Source organism: Spodoptera frugiperda, chromosome 9, assembly GCF_023101765.2.
Source record: "Spodoptera frugiperda isolate SF20-4 chromosome 9, AGI-APGP_CSIRO_Sfru_2.0, whole genome shotgun sequence".
Classification (NCBI taxonomy): domain Eukaryota; kingdom Metazoa; phylum Arthropoda; class Insecta; order Lepidoptera; family Noctuidae; genus Spodoptera; species Spodoptera frugiperda.
In genome coordinates, this window is record NC_064220.1 from 9847029 (window position 1) to 9870697 (window position 23669).

Sequence of the window (23669 nt, forward strand, 5' to 3'; positions counted from 1 at the left end):
TAAATTGAATAACGCGCGCAGCTACCATAGACTATATATAGACTAAGTTTTTGTTATGCCCGTTGCCAGCTTGCACTAATAAAACAAAATAATATCGTTAATTTTCAAGATTTACAAGTAAAATATTTATTTACGAAGATAGTTGTATAAAAAATGTCGATAAAAATTAAATTTAATACTTTTAGTATTTTTTAGCATGACGATAATAAAATGCCGATTAAAAAACCTTCCAGCCATGTCTATGGTAAAGTGTTGCTCAGAAATAAATATTCCTACCCTTTAGTAGAAATAAACAAAATCCAAACGTTATAATTAAAAAATACATAATTCAATTTAAAATTCGAAATGTTAAGTATAAAAACGATTTATACTTTATGGTACAGGCTTTGGACAGATTGGATAGGAGTGGTTCTATACCCTTGGTTGTAAATGGCATATTGATGCATTAACTCATACAATCACACTGCGTGTTTAAAAATTGTTCCTTTGAATGACGAGTTTATGTAAAAATCCACTACCATTGCATTAAAAGATATCTGCATGTTTAAAGAGAGTTGACAGATTTCTCCTATCTAAATATGCATGCTAAACCTAAGAGCGTACGAAACAAAATAAAATAAAAGCAAAATATATTTTATTTTATATCTATATTACTTTTGATAACAATATTATGAAACAATTTTACTGCTTATTACGAATGACAGTAGTTTTAGTAGCATTTTCTTTCATTAGTCTGGCAACTTTAATATTAACCGTGGCACGCAATCCGCAGCTTGATTCGTGCGAGTCCGTCGCTTTCGTCCGTCAGGGACTTGGTGCGACGTAAACGGGTGTGTGCGAAAGTATGAAGTGAAATCGTACTTAAAAGTGTGTGAAATGTTAAGTGTTAGTTTTTATTGTGCGTAAAAAACAAAAATGAGTGCGAACGGATAAAAAAGTTTTCTTTTCTGATCCCCAAAACATTGTACGCATCGGTACACGTAACATTTCGTATGAACGGTTTCAAAATGGCTGTGTTTTGAAGGACCCTTTGTCCGCTTTCGTGTGCTTCTTTCAGCATGATAGTGGGATCGTACTGTCACAAAATTGTCTTAGAGAGGTGAGGAAGGCTCTTGCTAAGTTTTAGTGGTACTTGTGTAGAACAACGGAGTGGAAAAGTACTGGTCCCCGCCGATGAGCGGTGTCGGTTGATTGCTTTCTATACGAGCGATACCCACGAAACGATTGCTAGCAACGTGTGAGTTTCTATTAACCTTTTTATTTTCTCGTTTGTGTACTGATAAAGCTGATACAAGTATGCGGGCTGGCTTCGACGCAAGTTTATTATTAGCGTGGTGTTGATTTTCGTGCCGTGAAACTCGAGGTTTGTCGGTACGAGGTAAACATATGACACGACTAAAAATAATCTGTTTCCATTTTTATACGTCTTATTGGAATACTTTCGCGTGGAGTCACGTGTCGTAGCCCGTGTTATCATGGAGTTATCAGGTCATAACAGTTTGTGTGTATGTTCACAGGTTGTCGTTTGTGATACAAAATACAGACAATCTCCGTTTGTACACAAACTCCGCCCCTAAGGCGGCTGCTGCCGACTAGGCAATATAATAAAATGTAATATGTTTTTGAAACTGCTGTGATGAAATAGTCTATGACCATATGTTTTGATGGTTGTGTGTATTTTGTAACATATTGATGGCACTATTTGATGTTTCTGTTTTAATTTTTGTTGTGCAACTGTGTTTGGTATTTTGGTCCTCATTTTTATCACCAATTTTTGTTCACAAACCTTAAAAAATGGTTTTATTTTACATTATGGTCTTATCAGAACAACATATTCAATATTCTAATGTCTTATAGATGGCATTAATTATGTGTGGTATGTCAAAAATACCAAAAAAACAAAAAAAAAAAAAAAGATTAAAAACTTCCCCTAGCAGTTCCTTTAATGATACTACTGAATTCTGTTTATAAAATTTTAGATAATAAGCTAATTTACCTAGTATCATTAAAATAATTGATGAGTTTTCTTTGTCCCTCAATTTCATATAGAGATAAAAGCAGAGATAACAAAAACATAATTTCTTAAATGATTATATCTCAAATTACTATGATAGTGATCACACCTTGATAAAGTGTTCAAGAATAGATAAAATACAATAAAAATGTTACTAAGATAAAATCTTCAATTCAACCTCTTTGAAATACTATTTCTGATTTTTTGCCATTCCTGTTTCCTTTTAATCAAGACACTGGTTTTACCTAGTAACTTTTTATTATAAAGTAATAATATAACTATGTAGTGTGGTATTTTACCTTTATATTGTAAAAAAGGTGCATTCTTCACTATAAACATGTATAAGTAGGTAGGTAAAATAAGTGTCTGTTGAATATTTCATTAATTAAGTAATTAAATAAGCAAAATTGCAATTTTACAAAAAATACAGAAACACAATAGGTTAGGTAAAGTCCATCTGTTCAAAAACATGTTCATAGATATATGTTTTTGTGTATATTTTAACCTTTAGTTGACCTCTAAAGCTATCACTAATTCATTACTGTTATCACAATGTATTGTACCAGTATAATGAGTATTCTTAAATGTTACTTGGACCAAATCATTAGCAGATTACAATTTTCTTTTACTTTTATATTTCAAACTTTAAAATTTATGTAAACCACAATATTTTTGGTAAAAAAAAGCGTTTAAAAAAGAAAACCGTTATTTTTTATAAAAAAAGAACACATTGCGTAATAAAACACGTAACTAACTGTACAACAGTTTTATAACTGTTAAACTTTATCCCTTCTTTGCAGCCATTTTTTTACCTGGGGTTTTTTTGAAAGGGATTTCCCAACTCCCTAAAATGAGTCATGCTAGGACAAAAAAAATGTCCGTTTATTTTTCTGTCTGCAAGACGTAAATGGTTTCTGTCTACATTTTCAGTGGTTACATATAAGAGAAGTATTGTTAGACGCAAAGGTCACACCGCTTAAATCCGTCGACTCGACTTGGGTATCGTGAAATGTCGCAGGCACCGTTACGTACTCGTCTATTGTCGGCAGAAAACCGAAACGCATAACGGCAACCAGTCATTGTTTGTTGCGCACACGCACGCACTGTTGAGGATGAATACTAGATCATTTTTATTCTAGTACATTGTAGCAGGTATAAAATCTGCGAACTAGGAAAATTATGAGAAAAAAAACTGGAAGAAACGTTGAGGATAATGCATACGTTTTTACCCGACTGTAGGAAGGGTATTTTTACACTGTAGACTGTCGTCCGATTTTCCTTACCACGACTGTCGATCTTGAAGTCTTTTACCGCCTTATCCGCAAGCCAAAGTTTCTAGTTACTTACCTATTTGCTAGTTTTTATTTTCACAGCAAAAACTCAAAAATACGAGTACGAAATTGTCCTCGTACAGCGATAATTCCCCCTTATAAGAGATCCGTAACGCAAAATAATTGTAAAAGTGAAAAAAAAATGAAACAGTTTTAAAATGAAATTCGGGATGACAATGTTTCTAAAGATACGATATGATCTCATGAAGATAAGATTATAGATACGTCTCCATTGAAAATTATCGTTGACTCTTGGTTTTGTTGTCGAGATAACATAGATAACTTTTAGAAATATGAATCTTAAATCTATTAAACTCAGTAGTACCACGGAGTCTGGAATTGTGCCCAGTAAATGGCAATAGGCTCCACCCCCTATTACATGGGACTTTAATTCAAATGGTGAAAAGTGGGTGTACATTGTACTGTGGCATTACGTGCCATAATGTGCACCTCTTCCTACCCCTTTGCGTGACGATATTGACGACGAATAAATCTATAGATAGGTACCTACTTTCCTTTTGTATTCTGTGTTGTTAACAACTCTATGTTGATTGATGATCACTGATCATGTTGGGTTTTCCTCAGCTGCCATTATAGGCATTTGGTACCTTACCTACGCAATATATCCAATTATCAATTTTTCCTGTGATACTTAATAGTCCCAATAACAAACTCAGTCTCTCAATCCAGTGTTCTCTTAGTACGAGTTTGCTTTACGTTGAAAGAAAACAAAACGAGAGTGTGTTCGGCGCTCTGATTGGTTAGTGAGAATTAATCAACCAAGCCCAAAACCTATGGTGCCATTAGCGAGAATATCCAATACAGAAAAACCGTGATAAAGATAGGTAGTTGTCTACTTAAATTGTAAGCTGGAAACTGGTACAGTATATTAAATAAAATATAAATCCGTTGCGATCCAGTACCTACCAAATCTATATGATAATCTAATCTCATTTAGTTTTTGTCGTAAAATAAAATAGACGTACTAAATTATTCTCCATTTTTTGCAATCATGTTTCTTTATACAAATCAATAAAAGTCTTATTTTCCGATAGAATGGCAACAGACCGTACCATATTTTATTTTATTTTATTTCACAATATCCAGTTTTTGGTCTTGAAATTTTGACCACGTCGTGCGAAGTGCGAACGTGACGAACGAATTATACTGAAACCTTGACTTACCGTATTATTAAAAAATACTAAAACTTTTGCGTATAAAATAAATAAGTAGGTATTCAGAATATCTCTTCAAATATCACAGTTTTCGTCCAAAAACTTAATGAAATTACCTATCATAATCCTTAGGATAGACCTACTTTCTACCTGCGTATGATGTCGAAAAGAAACCATAATCCTTAGAACGAAGCCTATTACATAAAGAACTAACTAATCGTCAATATAATACGATTGTGATGAACTGGTGTCAGGATATGGATGCCCGGTAGAATGGCTGCTTATCATATCATTTCAATAGATCATATTCCATGCTTTAGTTACGTGGCAGCTCATAAGACTTGATGTAAACACATATGCATTACGCAATTCCAAGTAAACAGGCTACTGAAAAATGGCGATGAAAACGTAGAACTTGTTTAATGAAAACTGAATAACTGTGCTTTCATTTCTTTAACACGTTTACGCGTTGGGCGACACTGGTAACGTTAGCACAGGATTTGCCTTCAACAGTTTTCTATTGGCAATCAAGAACTAAACAAAAGGTTTAGTAAAGTACAAACCATTAACGAAAATACCTCCTGTTACACTCTTTATCTGATTAAAGCTAATGGCACCACCTCCTTAGTATCTCCGAAGGTCTAAGTTCCTCAACAAGGCAACCTTTCAGATCATTTCGTGTAACATCGATCCCATTGTTTTTGCCAAAATTGAAAACATTTACTGCGTAACTTTTTGTCGTAAAGACAAATTATTTGGCAGTTCTTAGCAAATATATTCAGGTGTTTCTTTATTTTCAAATTGACGTAACTGCTTACATAAAGTCTAGCTTGCTTATAATTAAAAATATGTTTACAAAGTTAAAGAAATATTACAATTATTGAAATTCCATTTAAAATTAGAGTATTATGACGTAATTACTTGGAATTTTTAAGGGTTTATCCTGTACCATACTATACTTTATTTATTGGTTTCTTCCTTTAGGTAGTGTTATAGTTATCCTCAAAGTATACTCTTATTATTTTTTCAAAACCTCGTTTGTTGTTAATTGCGAGAGGAGTGTTACTCCTGCTTTTCTAGCCGGAGCCCCGGTAAACCCTCTACGTAGTAGGAAGATTTTTCATCTTGAGGTTGTTTTGTCATGCCTATTATAATTAGTAGGTAACTCTTTAAAGTCGTGACAGGATCTTGGAATATTTAACACTGGGATTGGGACAGGTTAATAAATACTTTATTAATGATTTATTAGGTGCTTGTGATCGGTGTAAACGCTACTGTATCAGGATGTATACGTACGTACAGTGTGCGTAAATTATGATAGCCATTACGCACGTGTCAAGATAAACTGCTAATATAGTATGTAACACAAACATAGTATGAAGTAAATATGTAATATATACGCCAGTGTGTTTGTTATGAACCTACTTTATCGCGGAAAATATAATGAAAGGAAAACGGGGCGTAGTTTGTACGCAACATATAATTATAATTAGTTACTTACAATAATAAATACACCTATAATTATTCTGAATGCGTAAAGTAAAAACCCCTTTTTTCGTATATTTTGTACTTGACATTAAAGATGAACCAGTTACAGTATATTAAATAACAGCTTATCTATTTTGCTACATAAATGAAACTCAATTTTATATCTAGAGTGACAGTTTAATTTCAATTTGAAAAACACCATTTTCAACAACAATGTAGCTAATCTTCGCTGTAGGTTTTAGTATATCGAAATATAGAAAAGGACGCATGTTTTTCTTATTTATTACTTGCATGCTCTTGCCGTGACCACGAATTATGTTATTGCATGTTAAGTGTAGATACACACATTGCTACGTGAAATCCCTTCAGACAAGAATCACGTTCTGTCGACATAAAAACGTGAAAGCACATAAAAGCACTTATGAGCAATTTTTCAAATCGATAATGATCCCTTATTATTCCTTTATGTCATTTCAACGTCACGTTCTCGTCATAAAACTTGTGATTTGCAATTTCACTGTCTAATATGGCTTTGATAACAGAAATTACGAATCGATTTGCATGAGATGCTTCTTAGACAAAGACACTACAAATAACGGGAACACCTCGTATCATGGCACATTGTTTTCTTATCTTCAGACTTTGAAAAACATGTTTCTAAATACCTAAGTTCGTGTACATGTTCTCTGCATATCATCACGTAACAATAGGCTATCAAGTTGTATTAAAGACGGGTATAATCAAATATGTATAAAAACCTAGTATGCTATTAATGCATCGTTTGATCGGTTTAATGCGTGCTTTAACTCCAAAGCTCATAATTCAGCCACGTCACAATACAGTATTAAAGACCTGTTCTACTACACCGACTTTCCGTTTATTGTTGCTGCTTGCAACTTATGGGATCATTATCTAAATGCAGGGACGTGGACATACGTACAATCGTTGTAACGACTTGTTTCATTCCTATTTAAGAGCCCAATTTACCATTTGTAACATGTCCGGCCGTTTCACCCACGCTTGCCTTTAGAAAGTCGATGGGAGCCGCGATAAATACTTAGGTTTCGGCACCGGCGGTTCTCGCATTGTTCTCCGACCACAATAGGATTATAGGATACGACCATAAAGCTATTTTCACTTCCGCACAACGAGGATTTAGCGTGGAGATCATAGATATATGCAGCTACTAAATCACTCGCCCGAAATACAGCCGCTATAATCTCAGAAAATATAATTTCATTGTAATGTTGTCGTTCACCGTTCAATTTTGTAGCAAAGAGTTTTCAACCATTTCTGGTTCTGGCTGTTCCAATACGAAGAGAAAATTAGAACAATTGAATCGAGCGCTGAGAGATTGTAAAAAATACAGAATTTTGTGCTCTATTTCTTCTCAATAAAGTTCATTTAAATTACGAGGCAGAAATGTGAAAGGATGCCCTTAAAATCGAGGACGACAGAAACCTTCTACAGTGGAAGTGGCGAATAATTAGTATGGTAATTTTGACCTGCTTGGTAAAAACTTAATACGATCGTAGATTTGGGTGTAAAGCTGTGCCTATCACGCCACTAACCACTTTAAACTTTAGGAATATCTTACAGTAGAAATCTAAGTGGAATAGCCGTTTGAATTTATGTGCAGATCAGGTTTAAAATTCTCTATTTTATATAATTTGCCGAGGAAAAAGTCTCGAAAATAAAAAATGTAATTTCGTGATCAGACAATCGGCAGAAATTAAATTCGCAGTGACTGAAAGCTTAGTATTTCTTTGAAGCAACTAATTTGTTGCTAGACTTAGAGAAATACCAATTTACAAATTACAAACATAGTCAGACAGATTTTATACCTCAGTTTTCTCCTCAATAAACGTTCTCGTAACTAGTTTCCAAGTAAGAAGTTTAATTAACAAACTAAATCTGTTTTGCTGCGCGCTGCCCGGCTCTGTCCGCTTATAGCTCGGTCATCTAGCCAACACCCGTGCGAACTGAAACGGCAACGACCACCTAGCATGCATCATAGTTACGTACAATTATTTTAATAAAAACTAATCATCATCAAGATCTTATTTTATACTCATTTTAACATAAGTGTATGTACTTTTCATTGTCTGGATAAAAGTAAGAGATTAACTATGTTTTTTTTCTTTACGGCCAAAGAAATTATGTAGAAACGCAACAAACGCATAAAAAATAATATATTACAAATGCAAACCTTAGCTATAACTACTCAGGGAAACCTTGTAAGCTTGCGTCTGAGATTTTATTGTAATAAGCGGATTTCACGTTCAGTTGAGGCGGCTCAACTCTGTCTCGACTGTTCAAGGAGAATCGGGTTTCATTGTAAATCTAGATTGTTTTGCTTCACTCGTATTTCTTTCGTCTTGCCGTTAGCGCAAATTAATATCCATAATAGAAGTTATTGGGAAGATAAATGGCGACACTCCTATGTTATCGTCTTTAATTTTAATGCCATTAGCCTAGTATCATGTTTAGGAAAGACTCCTCAATTTGTTAATGAATGAGTCTTCTTCGTGTAAGCGTCGTTGCGCCGGTTTCCACGTCGCGGCCTTTACGGGTCGACTCCACGAAACGGAGACATGCTTCACGGTAATGGTGGCTCTTAGCAAATGAAAACTCGATTTTTACGACGCTTTCTGCGAAATTACTTGGCTGTAAAAGCCGAAAAATATTAAATTTGCGGCGATGCCGGTGTCTCGCGCGGCGCCTTTAATTTCTGGTCACTTGACTTTTAATATTGAAGTTTCATTATTAGTTTCATGAATGTCGTCGTTAATATCTCTTCTCAGTTATAGTCTGTATTGTATATTTATGTCATGTCATGAGTATTACACGATCAATATAAATGGTGATCGGCACTTAGTGTGTTTATCGTATTGTTGTTCGTGTTCCGATGTATAACGTGTATTTCACTTGTTGGTAGGGAATGCATGTCATGTACCCGGAGCCGGCGTCGCAATACCACAGCAGTCAGCCCCAGTGCCCGCAGCCAGAGTACCAGCCGGCAGCATCGCCGGCCTTTCAGCAGCCAGCTAAGAAGCGCCGCTTACTGAGCCCCACACAAACGCAACACCATAACGGAATACCACACGCACAGCTTGACAACAGCGGCTACAAGGTGAGAACTCAACACCACGAACAATAGAAATATTTAACTGTCTGATGACTCCGTTGCGAAGTCAGCCGGAGTATATTATGCACGTTCGTCATATGATACAAGTGATTCAATCATCTTGATAACAACGACGTTTCATCGTGTATGCCAGAATTTCCTTAACACTCCTTTTATATTCGCCGTGTTTGATAGTAATTACAAGTACAAGCTATCGTTAAAGATGGTCTTAGTGATATCAACAAGAAAATGTCAATATTACTGCAGCAACTTCTTTTATAAAATTTTATTTACCTAGAATAGGACTTGTGTAAAACGGAATAATGGTGATTCCATTGCTGTTTAAAATGCATTCTGCGATAATTCACCTTTACACAATATATCTCTTTGGCACTCTCTTTGTGTCGGGGAAAATGTGAGAACACAACGTGACGGGAAAGCAAAGAATTAACACTTTCTACACTACGGCAAAGATTTCGATTGACGGAAAATTCCACATAATATTTGTAATACACGACTCATATATGCGTAGGAAAGGTTACTTGTAGTATTTCAACATTAAATGCCCATGTACAACAATATTAAACCAGTGCTCAGTCACCTCTACCAGTTATTGATAAACAACTGGTTTTATCGATACAGGATAATATTTCGATGTTTTAGGTTTTCCACAATATACCTAATTAGATAATGTTACAACGTAATATGAGGCAAACGGGTTTTTGGAATAAGGTTTCCTAAATATAATACTTGTTATAGGCAGTTGTTGTAAATTGAAAACTACTTAATGTGTTTGTTTGGATTCAACAAACTTATACATATATGTATAAGTCGCCATGGTCATTCTACAGGGATCGAAACTCCTCCTAATGTAGATCGATTGTGGACTTTATTGTGATGAAAGTTTAAATTTTTATATATTACACAGTTTAGGCACTTATGTGTGAATTAACTATCACAAAACGTGTCTTAAGTCAATCTTATTTTGAAGACAGATCTGTTTAACCTTTCTAAAAAAAGTTGACCTAAAATGATATTATTGTTCCACTAATTAATATTTCGGCTACGATTTAGTTCATAACATGAATATATGAATTTTAGATAGCGTATCTTGTAACCACCGCCTTTGTAGAATATGATATCAAAATTGATACAAGGCGGTACAAACGCGAATGTCACATCAAGGAGTCATGTGAAGTTAATTTTGCGTGACGCAGAGAGCCATCTGATGAATATGTAATCGCGTCAACACTCGCTCCGCAAACGAGGGTGCGTAGCTTCAACCGTACGTATTTTCATGTAAATTGATGGTTATAGCGGTCATGTACTGTAATCACTGCCTTATTTACTCTCCTATCATTTACTCAACGCCCGCCAACCACTTTTGCCAAATACACTTCAGTTGCTAACTACAAATCCACTCCAGAAACTACAATCAATTCTCGGGCAGTTCCAAATTGTTGTTTACTGTAATTTGCTCTGCTGTGACAAAGTATTTCATAACTGAAATGATTTCCCGCGAGAAATACTCCATGTGTACTCCAATAACAAACAGCTGGACCGTGTGGTTGGAGGAAATCATTTAGGTAACATACTCGGAAGGTTGAACGTACCTTCATTATAAATCTAGATGAAGGCTGCAAGTTTCGTTAATTTAAATGTACGCGCGACGGGTTTTTAATGACCCATTCTTTTAGAACAATTCGAGTGCTCAACAATTTTCATAAAACAGCTGGCAGTAATTTTAACACACCCCTCACGGTTGCGAACTCCACAATATGCAGTGGCGCATCTGTCGCGAGATGGTCTTTTTACCGTTAATCAACATCTGGGGCACTTTTGAAAGTATCGCCCGGCATGCGGCTTGTTACTCGACGCAACCGAAATTGGTTTGTAGTCCTTTATATTGTGTGTTTAAGCAAAATATTTACTTACTTGCAAGATAAATACGACTCATCAGGAATTCTTTGTCTGAAGTTTCTGGGACAACCAAGTCCTAAATTGTAAATAAACTTTACAATACCTACATACGAAAGACGAAATAGAATTGCATTACGAAAACTTCAGTGCCGTAAATAGTGGGTAAATCGCAATGACTTACGACATTGAGTGCAAATTACCGTTCACAATTTGCAGCAAAAGCTTTTGTTTGGTGAATGCATCTTTGTTTGCGACCCACATTGAATCTCATTTCATTCTGTCATGTGATCAACACTCCTGCCTCGCGTGTAGCTAAACAATGAGCTCTCAACCGCACTTAATAATTCAAATCAAAGTTCACTGCAGACACTCGTATGTCAACGTTTCACAGAACACTCTTTTTAATTCGCCAATTGCAGTTATTAGTTACGTAACATTGAATTATTCAACGAGTTGCTAATTGACAAACCAATTAATACATTTTCAATTTGCGTGAATCACCACGTTGATTTTTTATGATTCAATTACGTTTTAACTGAAAAACAGTCGCGATATTCCGAGGTGAAAAATAATAGAAATGTTTGCGTAAGCGGCGCGGCGGGGCCGGCACGTGGATGGGAGGCGAGGCCCCGTGATGGCACAACGTGAACCGGGTCGTCGCGGGAATACACAACACCGACTTACTGGAGAGAGAAAATGTCACATGGACTTGCCTTTCAAGAATTAATTTATTGTCCGCTGAAGTTGTCGAGCCCCGACCCTTTTCTACAGTTAAACTCCTGGGGAAAACAATGCCTGGAACCCAGATTGGATATCCTTGTTATTACATTTGTCCTTATACCTGCTGCTGTAACGTAAATAGTTACACAACAACGCTACGTGTACTGGTATAGCAGCCTTTTTTTAAATGTTTGTTTAGGTAACATGGCGCCGCTGCTGTACTAAGTAGTAAAACAGAGCAACCTCGTTAGCACACTCAAAACACGTATTTTTATGGAGCAAAACCAAGTACTAAATTATTTTTACATATCAAAAATTTCGTGAATAACAATTTAATCAGAACTATAACGTTAGTCGCCCGATATAAGACTTTACGCAGCGAGTGTTTAGGTATACTTTTGTGTGTATCAACGAGTGACGCAATAGTGTTTGTTTACGTGGAGCAAAGTGGCTACGTGCATTTAGCGAGCGGCTGGTACGACGTTGCCAAGTCGCGCTTGTGCCAAATTTGGCATCGCGATGATGGTTGCTTACCGAGGCCCGCAACGGCATGACCACTTTTTGTCAGTAACAAGAATTGAGGCACAGCACCAAATCTTGTTTTTGATGTGTCAACTCAACTGAAAGCCGCCTGGAGAGATTGCCAAGATAAGCCACACAATGTCGATGGAAATCTTTAGTCTGTTGTATAATGACGGTGTGATCTTATGCCCTGAACTCGTTAGAACTATTTTAGGTTTTATCATTGCAAGTATTTGCTTGCAGTGTTCGCGGCGGTCGTCGTCAACATGAATAAATAAATGGGTCCGACAATTGAATGTCACGATTATCTTATTGCCGGAGCGACGTTGCCACTCGGCAGACCTTTACTGGCTATTTTGCGGATGGCTGCGTTAAAAAATGCTTCACATCTTTGCTCTTGCGCATTAGATTTTTACTAAAGTGAGAAAATGTTAAATGCAACTCCCGGATGTTGCGACGGTTTCTAAGGAACTTGTTGTATTATTCTATTCTATTCACATTTCCTGTTTACCTAGTTTCTTTTAAAGATAAATCCAAGCTTGCTGCAAGAGATATTATTGAGATTAATTGTGTTTGTTATTTTTGAGATGTTGAAACAAATTGTGAGTGCGACATATCGGTGATGTGTGAACGATCACTTACATTGTACATATAAAGCCGAGGGAACATTATACGCCTTGACATCATTTGCAAATCCAGCGCGAAGGATCGCTTGTTTTTGTTCACAAGTCGGCGTTGCATCGTGTTTGTGCAATGAAGATTTCGTGATGTGATGTGATGGGCGAATTGGCACCGTCGGACCATACAGGTCAGTAACCCGCGATGCCGCTCTCTCCCCGCGTCCCCCACATTACGTAACAGCTGCGCTGTTGCCACACCGACGACATTGCCAAAGTCGATAGCTCCATGTCGATCATTCGCGCCTGGTAATCTTGTCTTATCAAAATTCAGAAACTACTGCCCGTGTCGGTCGTCCAGACCGGTTTATCTACAAATTTCTTTCATGCAAAAAAGAAACTGCTCTGATGTAATTCAAACCGAACACCGGCTGGTCTTCGATTCCAAGGCTCGGAACCGGTTTAAAAAATACTGGTTAATACCGGTTTATATCGGTTTTCCTCCGAACTTTTCTTAAGAACGTGAACATTAAAGAACTTTATTTTAACCTAAATTAACCGGTTTATTCGACGAGGGGCATGTCGGTACACGCGTTGAAATATTATTATTGAAATAAGCTGAACAGCGCGCGGCGTTTCTTTGATGTGCGTCGTATTAACCGGTTTTTATTGCTCTAAACCGGTTAATCCGAAAAAACCTTTATGAAAATACTGTTCCAAATACCGGTTTAAAAACCGGTTTCGCGAACGAAACCCAATGTAAAGGTTTTGCGTACAAGTACATAATAACGGTTTGAAAATTTAACCGGTATCCGAGCCTTGTTCGATTCTCGTGTTTTGCGTGAACGCCATGCGACACTGAAGTCCACAAAAACGGTCGAGCTATATACCTCATCGATTAGTCAGTGTCACAAACTTTCACCTCCGTGCACCGTAGGATATTGTATCTCCGGGTCAGAAACGTTAACTTTCACGGTCGTTACTGATATAGCTTTTGTGCTTGTTCGTGCGACCCCGTCAAATGAAAACCATCAATTTGCTCGCTGCACTATAACAGCGCGGCAGAGCTAATGCTCGCATGTTAGGGCCCATTCCCAAGGTAGATACATCGACACCGACCCGGCTCCGTTTCCATCGATGTCAATCGATACATTCACGACTGGCTCCGAAGTGTGTCGTTAGCTTGCGACTGGCCTACCTATTGACTAATATGACTGGGTCATGTTACACCGTGTGCCCGCGATCGCTGTCTGTACCACATTGATTTATAGTCACACTCATCGGTGCCACATAACATGTAACTACCTACTACCGAGCTCCATAGAGCCTCTCGGCAACGTTGTTACTGCTTTCGTTACAAACACGAGAACCAACGATCGATCACATACACTCAATCATGAGATTTTTATTTATTTTTAATAGTCGCAGAATGTAAATTAAACAGATCTTAATTTTAATTTCAAAATCATCCCATTAACACAGATTTTTATCACTCCAATGAGATCAGCATAATTATGTTTTTCTAGAGCAGCCCCTACTAACGTTACCGTTGACTCCCATAAAAAGTAAAGAAGTATACATGCAAGAATCGTTCTGTGGCGGTGTGATATATCTACTTTTCAGACTGCCACGGGTCTATGGGACAAAAGCATTAGATTGTGTATATTATGAACGTATCTTAAAGAATTGTGCTTTAAATTCAAGTAACGTAAGCACTGCATGTATCTAAAGTATGTTTAATCGAATATAGATACCGTCAAATATAATTATTTCATTCGAGTTTGTTCTCATGAAAATCCCACTGCGCAGTTTCCGTAGTTACGGTCGGAAAAGGTATTACAGAGCAAATCTTATTCACATAGATTAGTTGGGTTTGTGATGATATTGCTGAGACGCGGATTAGTTATACTATATTACGAGCTGAGATAGAGTAAAACATACTTTATTGAACGGTATTAAGATTCACGTCTTGTCCTAATTGTTGTTATCAGAAATTCCCAACAGAATGATAATTTAATAGCACTAGACATCTACGTGTACATTGTAAATAACAAATACAAATAAGATAAAGTACGTAAGTAAGTGACTTGCATTCGTCAGCACTGACCTAGGTACAATCCCAAGGTATTAGAAAACGTTGAAGCTTACTAAATAGGTGCACTTTTACGAGCCATTATAGCTCCTAAGTGCAGCGCTGAGTCGTAAAGCATTTCCATTTCAATAGCAACGCTAAAATGGACACGTTCAATTCAAATCTTATCTCAGACGAAGTGATAAAATACAAGCTGAAGCTCTCAGAAAATTATCTATTCGCTAGTTCATCAGATAGACAGGTTGGAACAGACATGAATACATTATATGGTTAAATGACGCTCCTCATTAATTCCATTTTGTTGGATAGTGTCACTTTAACTGACGTGTTATTTACTGCTTATCGCACAATATTCAGAACAACAGCTTCAATTATGGATCTTCTTATTTTTCAAACTGTATCAACAACTCTGGTATACCTAAAGCAAGTCTGTTTGTAAATTGCTTTATTAAGAAACGGGGTACTTGCAACACTTTTATGTGCGCAGCATCCGATGTTTGTTTAGAGTTTAGGCGATAACCACAGTCTCAAGCTGCTTCTATTCTAAACATATCTACATTCATGTTCATTCTAGGTATCTGTTTAGAATTCAAAGATGAGACTCGTTGATTACATTACAATGTACGTAGTTACTCCTGAACTGTCATTTTAATATCCTCATTTGTAAATGAACTCCTTCCATGTTGAGCGTGATACAAAACAAGCAAAGTTCTGATCGACGTTACGGGATGTTTTGACGTCCAACCACTTGAGCGTCGTGAGATAATGTATAAACATCCAGCCGAACGATGCTGTTATCCTGTTATGTTATTAATTAATCGTTGTATTAAAATGTTTATTGAGCATCATTGTATTTGCAACAAAAATACATTTCAACTTTGTAGCATACAAAGCAGGACTTGTGAAAGGCGTGACTTTTTCAAAGAATTTCTATATTAAGATGGTATCGTTACAATAATCGTCTTCAATCATTCCTATCTCGTTTTTGACTGATTATAATATACCGAAATACCTACATAGCACATACATGTACGTTTTATTTGAGCTATATATTTCACAGTATTATGTCGTTGCATTGACAGCTGTGTTAGTCGTTACGGAGTCAGTTGTGACTGTGGTTGCGGTTTCAAAAGCTTCATTTTGGTTAGGATGTGCACCGTTTTCATCTGGAATGGACAACTAAGCGGTCACTGCTTCGCTGTTGCAGATTTAATACCTTTGAATTTAATAGTACTGACAGTTTACCACAGTTGAATAAATGAGTATGGTTTTAGCATTTGGATCCACAACTTCCACAAGACGCCTGCCAAGAAGGGATTATAGCAAACCTTCTACGTTTTTTATTCGGTAGTGAATGTCTTTCCAGCTAATGATGATTATACGAATGAGTGCTGATCTCATTCCCATGCCATAATTTCATAGAAATACTACGTATGTATATTAAAGTCACTACAAAATATATAGTGCAGAAACTATGTACTACTATATAAACAAAGTTATATGACAGTAATAAAGTATGCTAGTTATGTTATCGCCTTTGTGCGTTTCCTTAGGGTGTTGATAGGAGAAATTGCAGCGAGTTAGTCGCTGGTTATAAATTGTCACTGTGCGCATGAGCACCAACCAATGGAGGCTTCGTGTGTCACATGGTTACAATGACGCTATTGCTTGTGTACATTGTAACTAGGGCTGTCGGCTTGTGTTAGCAAGAAATTATTATGATGTGGACTTAAGGTAAGCGTCCACAGGCCCGCATCGTACGCATTCCGTATGACGTCATCAGTAGGCATTGCTGATGATGCGGTGCGTATGATGCGGATCAGTGGACGCAGTTGTATGAGTTTCTATACAAGACAAACTAAAATCCGTTGCGTGCGATGCGCGACTGAGGACGCGTACCTTAACATGGTTGATTTGTTTAGTCGGTAGCCTGGACAGGCGGTTGATAAGTATGGTAGTGTTGGAAATGCTGGGATTTAGTTCATAAAATGCAGAGTGAAAGTAATTTAAATTAATATGATCAGAGATTAATGAAAATTAATCCTTGAGAGATGCTCAACTCAGTAATAGTTAGGAAAGGGTATCTTACGTTTTATCTATGTCTCATACTTCATGTTAGCTAGGCAACCCTGATATAGGTACAATATACCATTGTGTTGATGTATGTCGGCCGTCACATATGTATGGGACCGTTTGTCGTGTATTTGTATGCTATTGGTAGACACTGTGTTATCTATTGTGTAAATGTGGACCGTAATGTCAATAACAATACTAAAAAGGTTGCATTGCATGTGTGTGTCTCACTGAGCGCAGGCGATGTGTAGGGAAAGTTTTTTAAAAAAATATGCCGCCATCGCCATTTTGTCACATAAATACTTATGGCTGTTTTAACCTACTAGGTATCCGTATACTATCTCTGAACTAAAAGTTACTTAGCCTGACGTAGCACCACATAAACTAACCCCTGTATTGTTAAGTGTCATACTGCCGTACTCACTAGTTTAATGGCTACTTAATTGTTTTCGATACCAACAAAATCGTTCCTAACAAATAATGTAAGTAATCATTAAAGGTCTGGTTAGGTTGGAAAACCAAAATGTCGTTAAGTGACACCTATTTTAGTTTAGAAGTTCCTTAACATTTAGGAGAGATTGGTGAAAACAGGCGATCTGTTTCATGCTTCGTTCCAGTTGATATTCAGTAGCAGATCACGTTGAAATAAACTTGATACATAATGTACCAAACATTTAGATTTCCTACCAAGCATTATTATGGCAACATTCTCATTGATACGTCCACTCAAATGGTCCCTTGAATCGACGATATCCACGAAATTATGACGTTCGAGTTTTACTAGAAATCAAGGCTCGTGTGAACGTTTTTCATATTAATATTTTTGTGATAAATGATTTGGTTGGCAATATTGACTATTTGGAGTATTTCACCTAACTACAAAAAGTATGACAGAAATTCTGTATATTCTGTACATCTGTAATGTATGGACAATGAAAATATGTTTCATGGTATTACTAGACTGTGAAATGTATTTTCATTGGTCAAACTGACAACAGTACCCTTGATTGGTTATTTTGTTCGAGCCGGCCTATCAGAGCGCCGAACGCGCTTTCGTTTCAATAATGTAAACGTAAAGTAAACTCATACTAAGGGTACAGTTTCCACCCTCCGGTATTGACCTCCCGCTGTCCCGTTTCGACACTTTATTTGACATTTATTGTAGGCCCTCATAAAACCTTAATTAATTCGACGGCTCTTTAGTTATACTGCTCATAAAACGCGATTTCTCTGGTTACTCTGTAAAGTAATTTGATCTATACGTTTTTGATACGAAACTTTTAAAAATTCTAGTAAGTAGTCTATCTACGCAACTTTATTAATTCTATCTATCTTTTTTTTTTTGTTTTGAATTAGATATTTACGTATTATCGCTCAAAAACAAGCTAATTACTTAAAGGTCAAGTCAACTCTCAACGAAGCAATAACAACACGAATATAAGATTAGCTACTGTATTGTAAACCGTACTCGCTTGATATAAGGTCTAATCATTATTTAAATTATTGTTTTAATATTCATGACAGCAAACAAAACGAAATCGAAATGAGATTTACATCTCAATAGTAGGATACTGGCCTTAGCATCGATATCTTGGTAGAACGTCTCGAATCAAGTAAGGTGTTTATTAGAGAAAGACAGTTTCTGTATTGTGTGGAGGTGGTTAGATGACGCATGTCGGCGATGCGGCTGCGCTGACGGAGTGCAATGCACTCTGACTAGAGTATTTGCCTATTTGCACACTTCTAAGATAACAATTGACGTTGGCGTGAACCATTGTTCCTCAAACGTTTGCCTGTTTAGCCCAACTACCATGAAATTTAACTTAAATTACACAACACCATTATACCGTAGTCCAAACTTACTTTCACCAAACACATTTGCTCTAAAAAGTTTTTGCTAAGGCGTCGATTAAATCGTGTAGAACATCGTTTAATGTAAAACGCTATAGTTTGTTTACTGGAGCAACTATGTTGCTTGCCGTCTCAGTAATAAAGTTTGGATTCGTTTGCTAATGACTTGGTTGGAGTAAAAGTCAGTGATCGATGTTTCCTACTCTGTCACATCGAGGTAGCGATAACATCGATACGTACCAGTTTAGATCTCACTCGCAACTCTTCTATTGTAAACCAGTTCTGCGGATTCATAATTTGCTTTTTTAAAATATCGTGAGCTAGTAAGGAAAAATAGTAAAGAATTCAAGTTTTCCTTTAAATTGCTAGGCCAGACTGGGGCCAAGGATGTCTTGTATTCAAACATCACTTCGTCGAAATTGAAATACGTTGGAGGACCTATCCCCAACTTTGAAGAGTGATTATTCATTCAAGACCCATTCGAAGTCTCAGCTGTTATTTGGCAACCTTAGCATTTTCCTCTTAAGGTCTGAAATGTTAATGCCAGGATAGAAAGCGATCAGGTACCAAGAGATTTTCAATGATATGAACAATTTAAATAATAAAATGTCAGGGAGTAATTCAGCTTGAAGTCAATGCCCTGGAGGTCCGTTAATTACAGTAATTTAAAGGTCATACTAGTGATTGGCGTTTGCATAAATAAGTAATTGAATTTGTTTGATGTAAATCTTAATATCAACACTATTAAAACGATGTTTTGTGTCCCTTACAAAGGTATTAGTATTGCATACATTGCGTTAAAATCGTAGTATTTGTGAATTGAAATAAATAACACAAAACGGACATGGATATCTTTGCAAAAGATTGTGAATATGCTCATCAATTTCTGAGATGTGATCAAAATTAAAATTGTATCTCAATTTTCCATCAGACATGTCCAGCTCCGCTTCTGTGTAAGACGTACTTTCGCATTCTCGTCCATGCCACATTATTATGCATTGGGCGAAATTCGTACTCTACCAATGTTGCTGTTGCTAAATAATAGTCGAAAATGTTTACGGTATTAGCATATCAAATAGATTGAGTTGTGGGCTAGGCAGTAAATGTATATTGTTTTTACTGAAGTATTAATAAAACTAAATAATCCCCACCTTTGGCTTACAAGGTCGAAGACTTAAATTTCTATCAAGTTTGACGGCCGACCTTGATGGAAATTTTCACGAAAACGCTCTTTGTAAATACTACACTACAGCGTGTAATAAAATTACAAGGTTTGACAACAGAAAACGCCATTTTGTATAAAGAAAAATTGTAGCTTGTTAAATACGAACCGTTGATTTATTCCATTCTAATACCAAAAACTAATACCACTGGTATTTGATTCAAATCTATATTTTTTCTCTATTTTTTCTATTCCGAACGGATACCACTTTTTAAATAATTTAATTTCATGTACGAACGAATACCAACAACTTGAATTTGGTACAGTCAGCGCAGTCAAACCTAATCAAAGTAAATTTGTTTTTCAATATTTTTATATAATCGTAATATAATGCTTAAAACTTTCCAAATTCACTTCACTCCAATATTTTTACAAAGGTTAGCATAGGTAAGAGTAGTTTTAGTGAATCATCTTGCTATTTTTTTACCTGCGAGAAAGGGGGAGTTTGTTCTATTGTTCCAAAATTCGAAACAACCAATCAGAGTCATGTGTGACTGGAATGTTGTGCTTTGACTCGGAGAGAAATGACAATGCCAGAATCTCTATAGAGCTTTGCCCCACCAAAAAACTATATTGTACAGGCATGCCAAATGTAGCATGCTATTGCTGCTGCTTTATTAGTGATAACTAAAAACATGTTTAAAAGCCTTTAGAAGTTGCGGTTTTTATGTAAAAATAATAAGAAATAATTAAATTAATTGCTTTATATTATTACAATGCTATCATAGGGTGTTTAGCTATGAAAGGCAGGAATGTTATCACCAATATCACCTTTAGTAATCCTACTTTTAATTCATAGTCATAACGAAACAACAATGTAAACAGAACAGACAGAGCGAATGTCAAATAATGACTTTTTGGACATAACTGGCGCACGCACGCCAATGACGTTTCGTTACATTTAATCACTAACGTTCAAACACGATATTCATTATAATATATATTATAAAAAAAATTAATGAACTAACAAACGGTTTTAATACATACGTATTAAAACCAAATTCATATTAAAATCCGTACACGTTACATTAATAAATCTTTTTTTATTGAATAACTCGTTTTCTTTCTCGTGTATGCTTACTAAGAAACGCAGATGGTCGCCATAGGAACAGAAAATAGGCCTTGGGTTTTTTAAATTCTTTTTATTTCCTACTTTTTATCCGCAACTTTATCAGAATAATTATTAAGTAACCAAGGGTCCTATTTTCATTGCATAAATTTTGATTAATTTACTTTTCTTGTACATTTATGAAATTGAGTGGGGCAGGATATGGCATTGTCATTTTATCTACATAAATTCCTCAGTACATTTCAGAGTGACAGTGATTTTTATTTATTAAGTAAGTATATTAATTTGTTCTTTTGTATAATTTACTTCTCTTTATTAAAATTAGTGTTATTTAAAATAGCTATTATTTGATTTTTTTATCACAATCCAATCAAATGTAAAAGTTACATACAATATATATTTTTTTTTAGATATGTCTGAGGAAGCTTATAATCAGCCCTCAACATCTTCGGGAAAAACAGGAAGCTTGACTTTCATAACAAGAAATGGTGGCTTGGTTTTAATGAGAGCTGGTTACCAGTACACAAAAAAAAGGGAAAATAAAAATGGATGGACCCATTGGAGATGTGTGAAAGTTAAAGAGTGCAGTGGATCTTTACAGATAAAAGTATGTTACCAACTTCTTACATAGAGTTTAACTGGCTTATTTATAATGGATTAGTGGAGCTATAAAGCTATAAAGCTATGTATACCCTGGAGCATCCACCTTAAAACATGTTTTAACTAATGAAGGTTTATACCTTCGGTAAGCGTTATATTATGAATAAGACAGTTAGTGTTCCATCTTTCAATATGTATTTTTATCCGAAAACTATTTCGCTAAAGCTATTTTGCTGTCCTCACAGGATGGCAATATTTCCAATGAGAAAAATCATAGCTGCGAGCCCGATGAATTCAAAAATGTAATGGCAAAAAAGCTAGATGATTTAAGAGATAAAGTGATGAAGTCTGATTTCGCCCCAATACCAAACATATATAACAAATTCAAATCACAATTCTGCGCTACTGAATCAGATTTGGTGAGAAATATCCCATCGTTTGCAAACATCAAATCAAAATTGTATTATGCAAGAAACAACGCAGCTGGTGTAAAAAAAATTAAATGTAAATCAATTGATGAAGTAGAAGTTCCATTACAATTTAGAGATTTTTTGTTTTACGATTATAAAGATGAGTCTTCCAATACCCGAATAATAATCTTGGTCAGTCCAAATCAACTAGAGAAAATTCCGAGCATTAAATTTTTTGAAAGCGACGGAACATTCGATTGCGTCCCTGAGCCTTTTGTGCAGTTATATACTATCCACGGAGATCTGGGAAGTGACGAAGATCACACTCGTATAGTTCCTCTTATTTATGTTTTACTTAACAAAAAAACAGAAGAAACATACAAAAAATTATTTGAAATTTTGAAACAAAACATTCCTGGGTGGGAACCCGTAAAATTTTTAACAGATTTTGAACTAGCCGCAATGAACGCCATTACAATTGTTTTTCCGTCAGTTGTGATTAAAGGATGCTACTTTCATTATTCCAAAAATGTATGGAAAAAAGCAAAAGAGTTGGATCTGGCAAAAGATGCTATCACCCAAAGACATGTAAGACTTTCAGCTTTACTGCCTTTACTTCCTCGTAAATTCATATCAGAAGGATGGTGCTACATAATGGAAGACTGTCCTGATACTGATGCCATTCAAACATTTAATGACTACATGGTGGCACAATGGCTAGAGAACGAGAGTTTTGTAGACATTTGGTGCGTTCATGGTGAACGCCATCGAACCACAAATGCCGTAGAATCTTGGCATAAGAAATTAAACTCGGCTGTGCCAAAGAATGCTAATTTATATCAGCTTCTGAACGTGCTGAAAGAGGACGCAGATTTACAAACAGTGGTTGTTACTCAATATAAATCAAACGCACCCCCGCAAAACGATGTGCACAGACAACTATTATGAAAAATTCGTGGATCACATACGTAACTGACCAACTCCTCAAAAACAAAATCTCCGTTGGTCACTGCTTAGAAAAATTAAGGATTTAGCTACTAATTGTTGAAATATAAGAAATTATTTACACGTCATTTAGCTGATTATAAAATAATATATATTATAATATATATATATATTTTTTTTTTCAATTAAAGGTCTTATATTTACATACAAAGCATTTTTACTGACTGTACCTCATATCTTTGAACTTGTTTTGGTATTAGTTTAAACAATGGTATCGGTTCGGAATAGAAAAAAATATGAGTTGAAACAAATACCAGTGGTATTAGTTTTTGGTATTAGAATGGAATAAATCGAACCGTTTAATGAACACACTTGTTTTTCAGTTTCAGTTTGTTGCGTGTGTTTACAGTACACTATAAACCCTGCCAATTGGTTGTACAAACACATTTATAAGTCTCAATGCCATAGGCACTTTATAATCGAGTTGCGTTCG

General features: G+C 35.9%; 1 protein-coding gene across 1 annotated transcript in view; it reads left to right on the forward strand.

The window, feature by feature from the left end:
- Positions 1-746: 746 nt before the first annotated feature.
- The window catches only part of LOC118271351 (homeodomain-interacting protein kinase 2), a 104177-nt gene continuing 81254 nt past the window's right edge, over positions 747-23669 (forward strand). The window contains exons 1-2 of the mRNA XM_050695721.1: positions 747-1237; positions 8947-9141. Of these exons, the coding sequence (XP_050551678.1) occupies positions 8950-9141 (192 nt within the window). The 5' untranslated portion in view covers positions 747-1237; positions 8947-8949. The remainder of the gene's footprint in view (positions 1238-8946; positions 9142-23669) is intronic.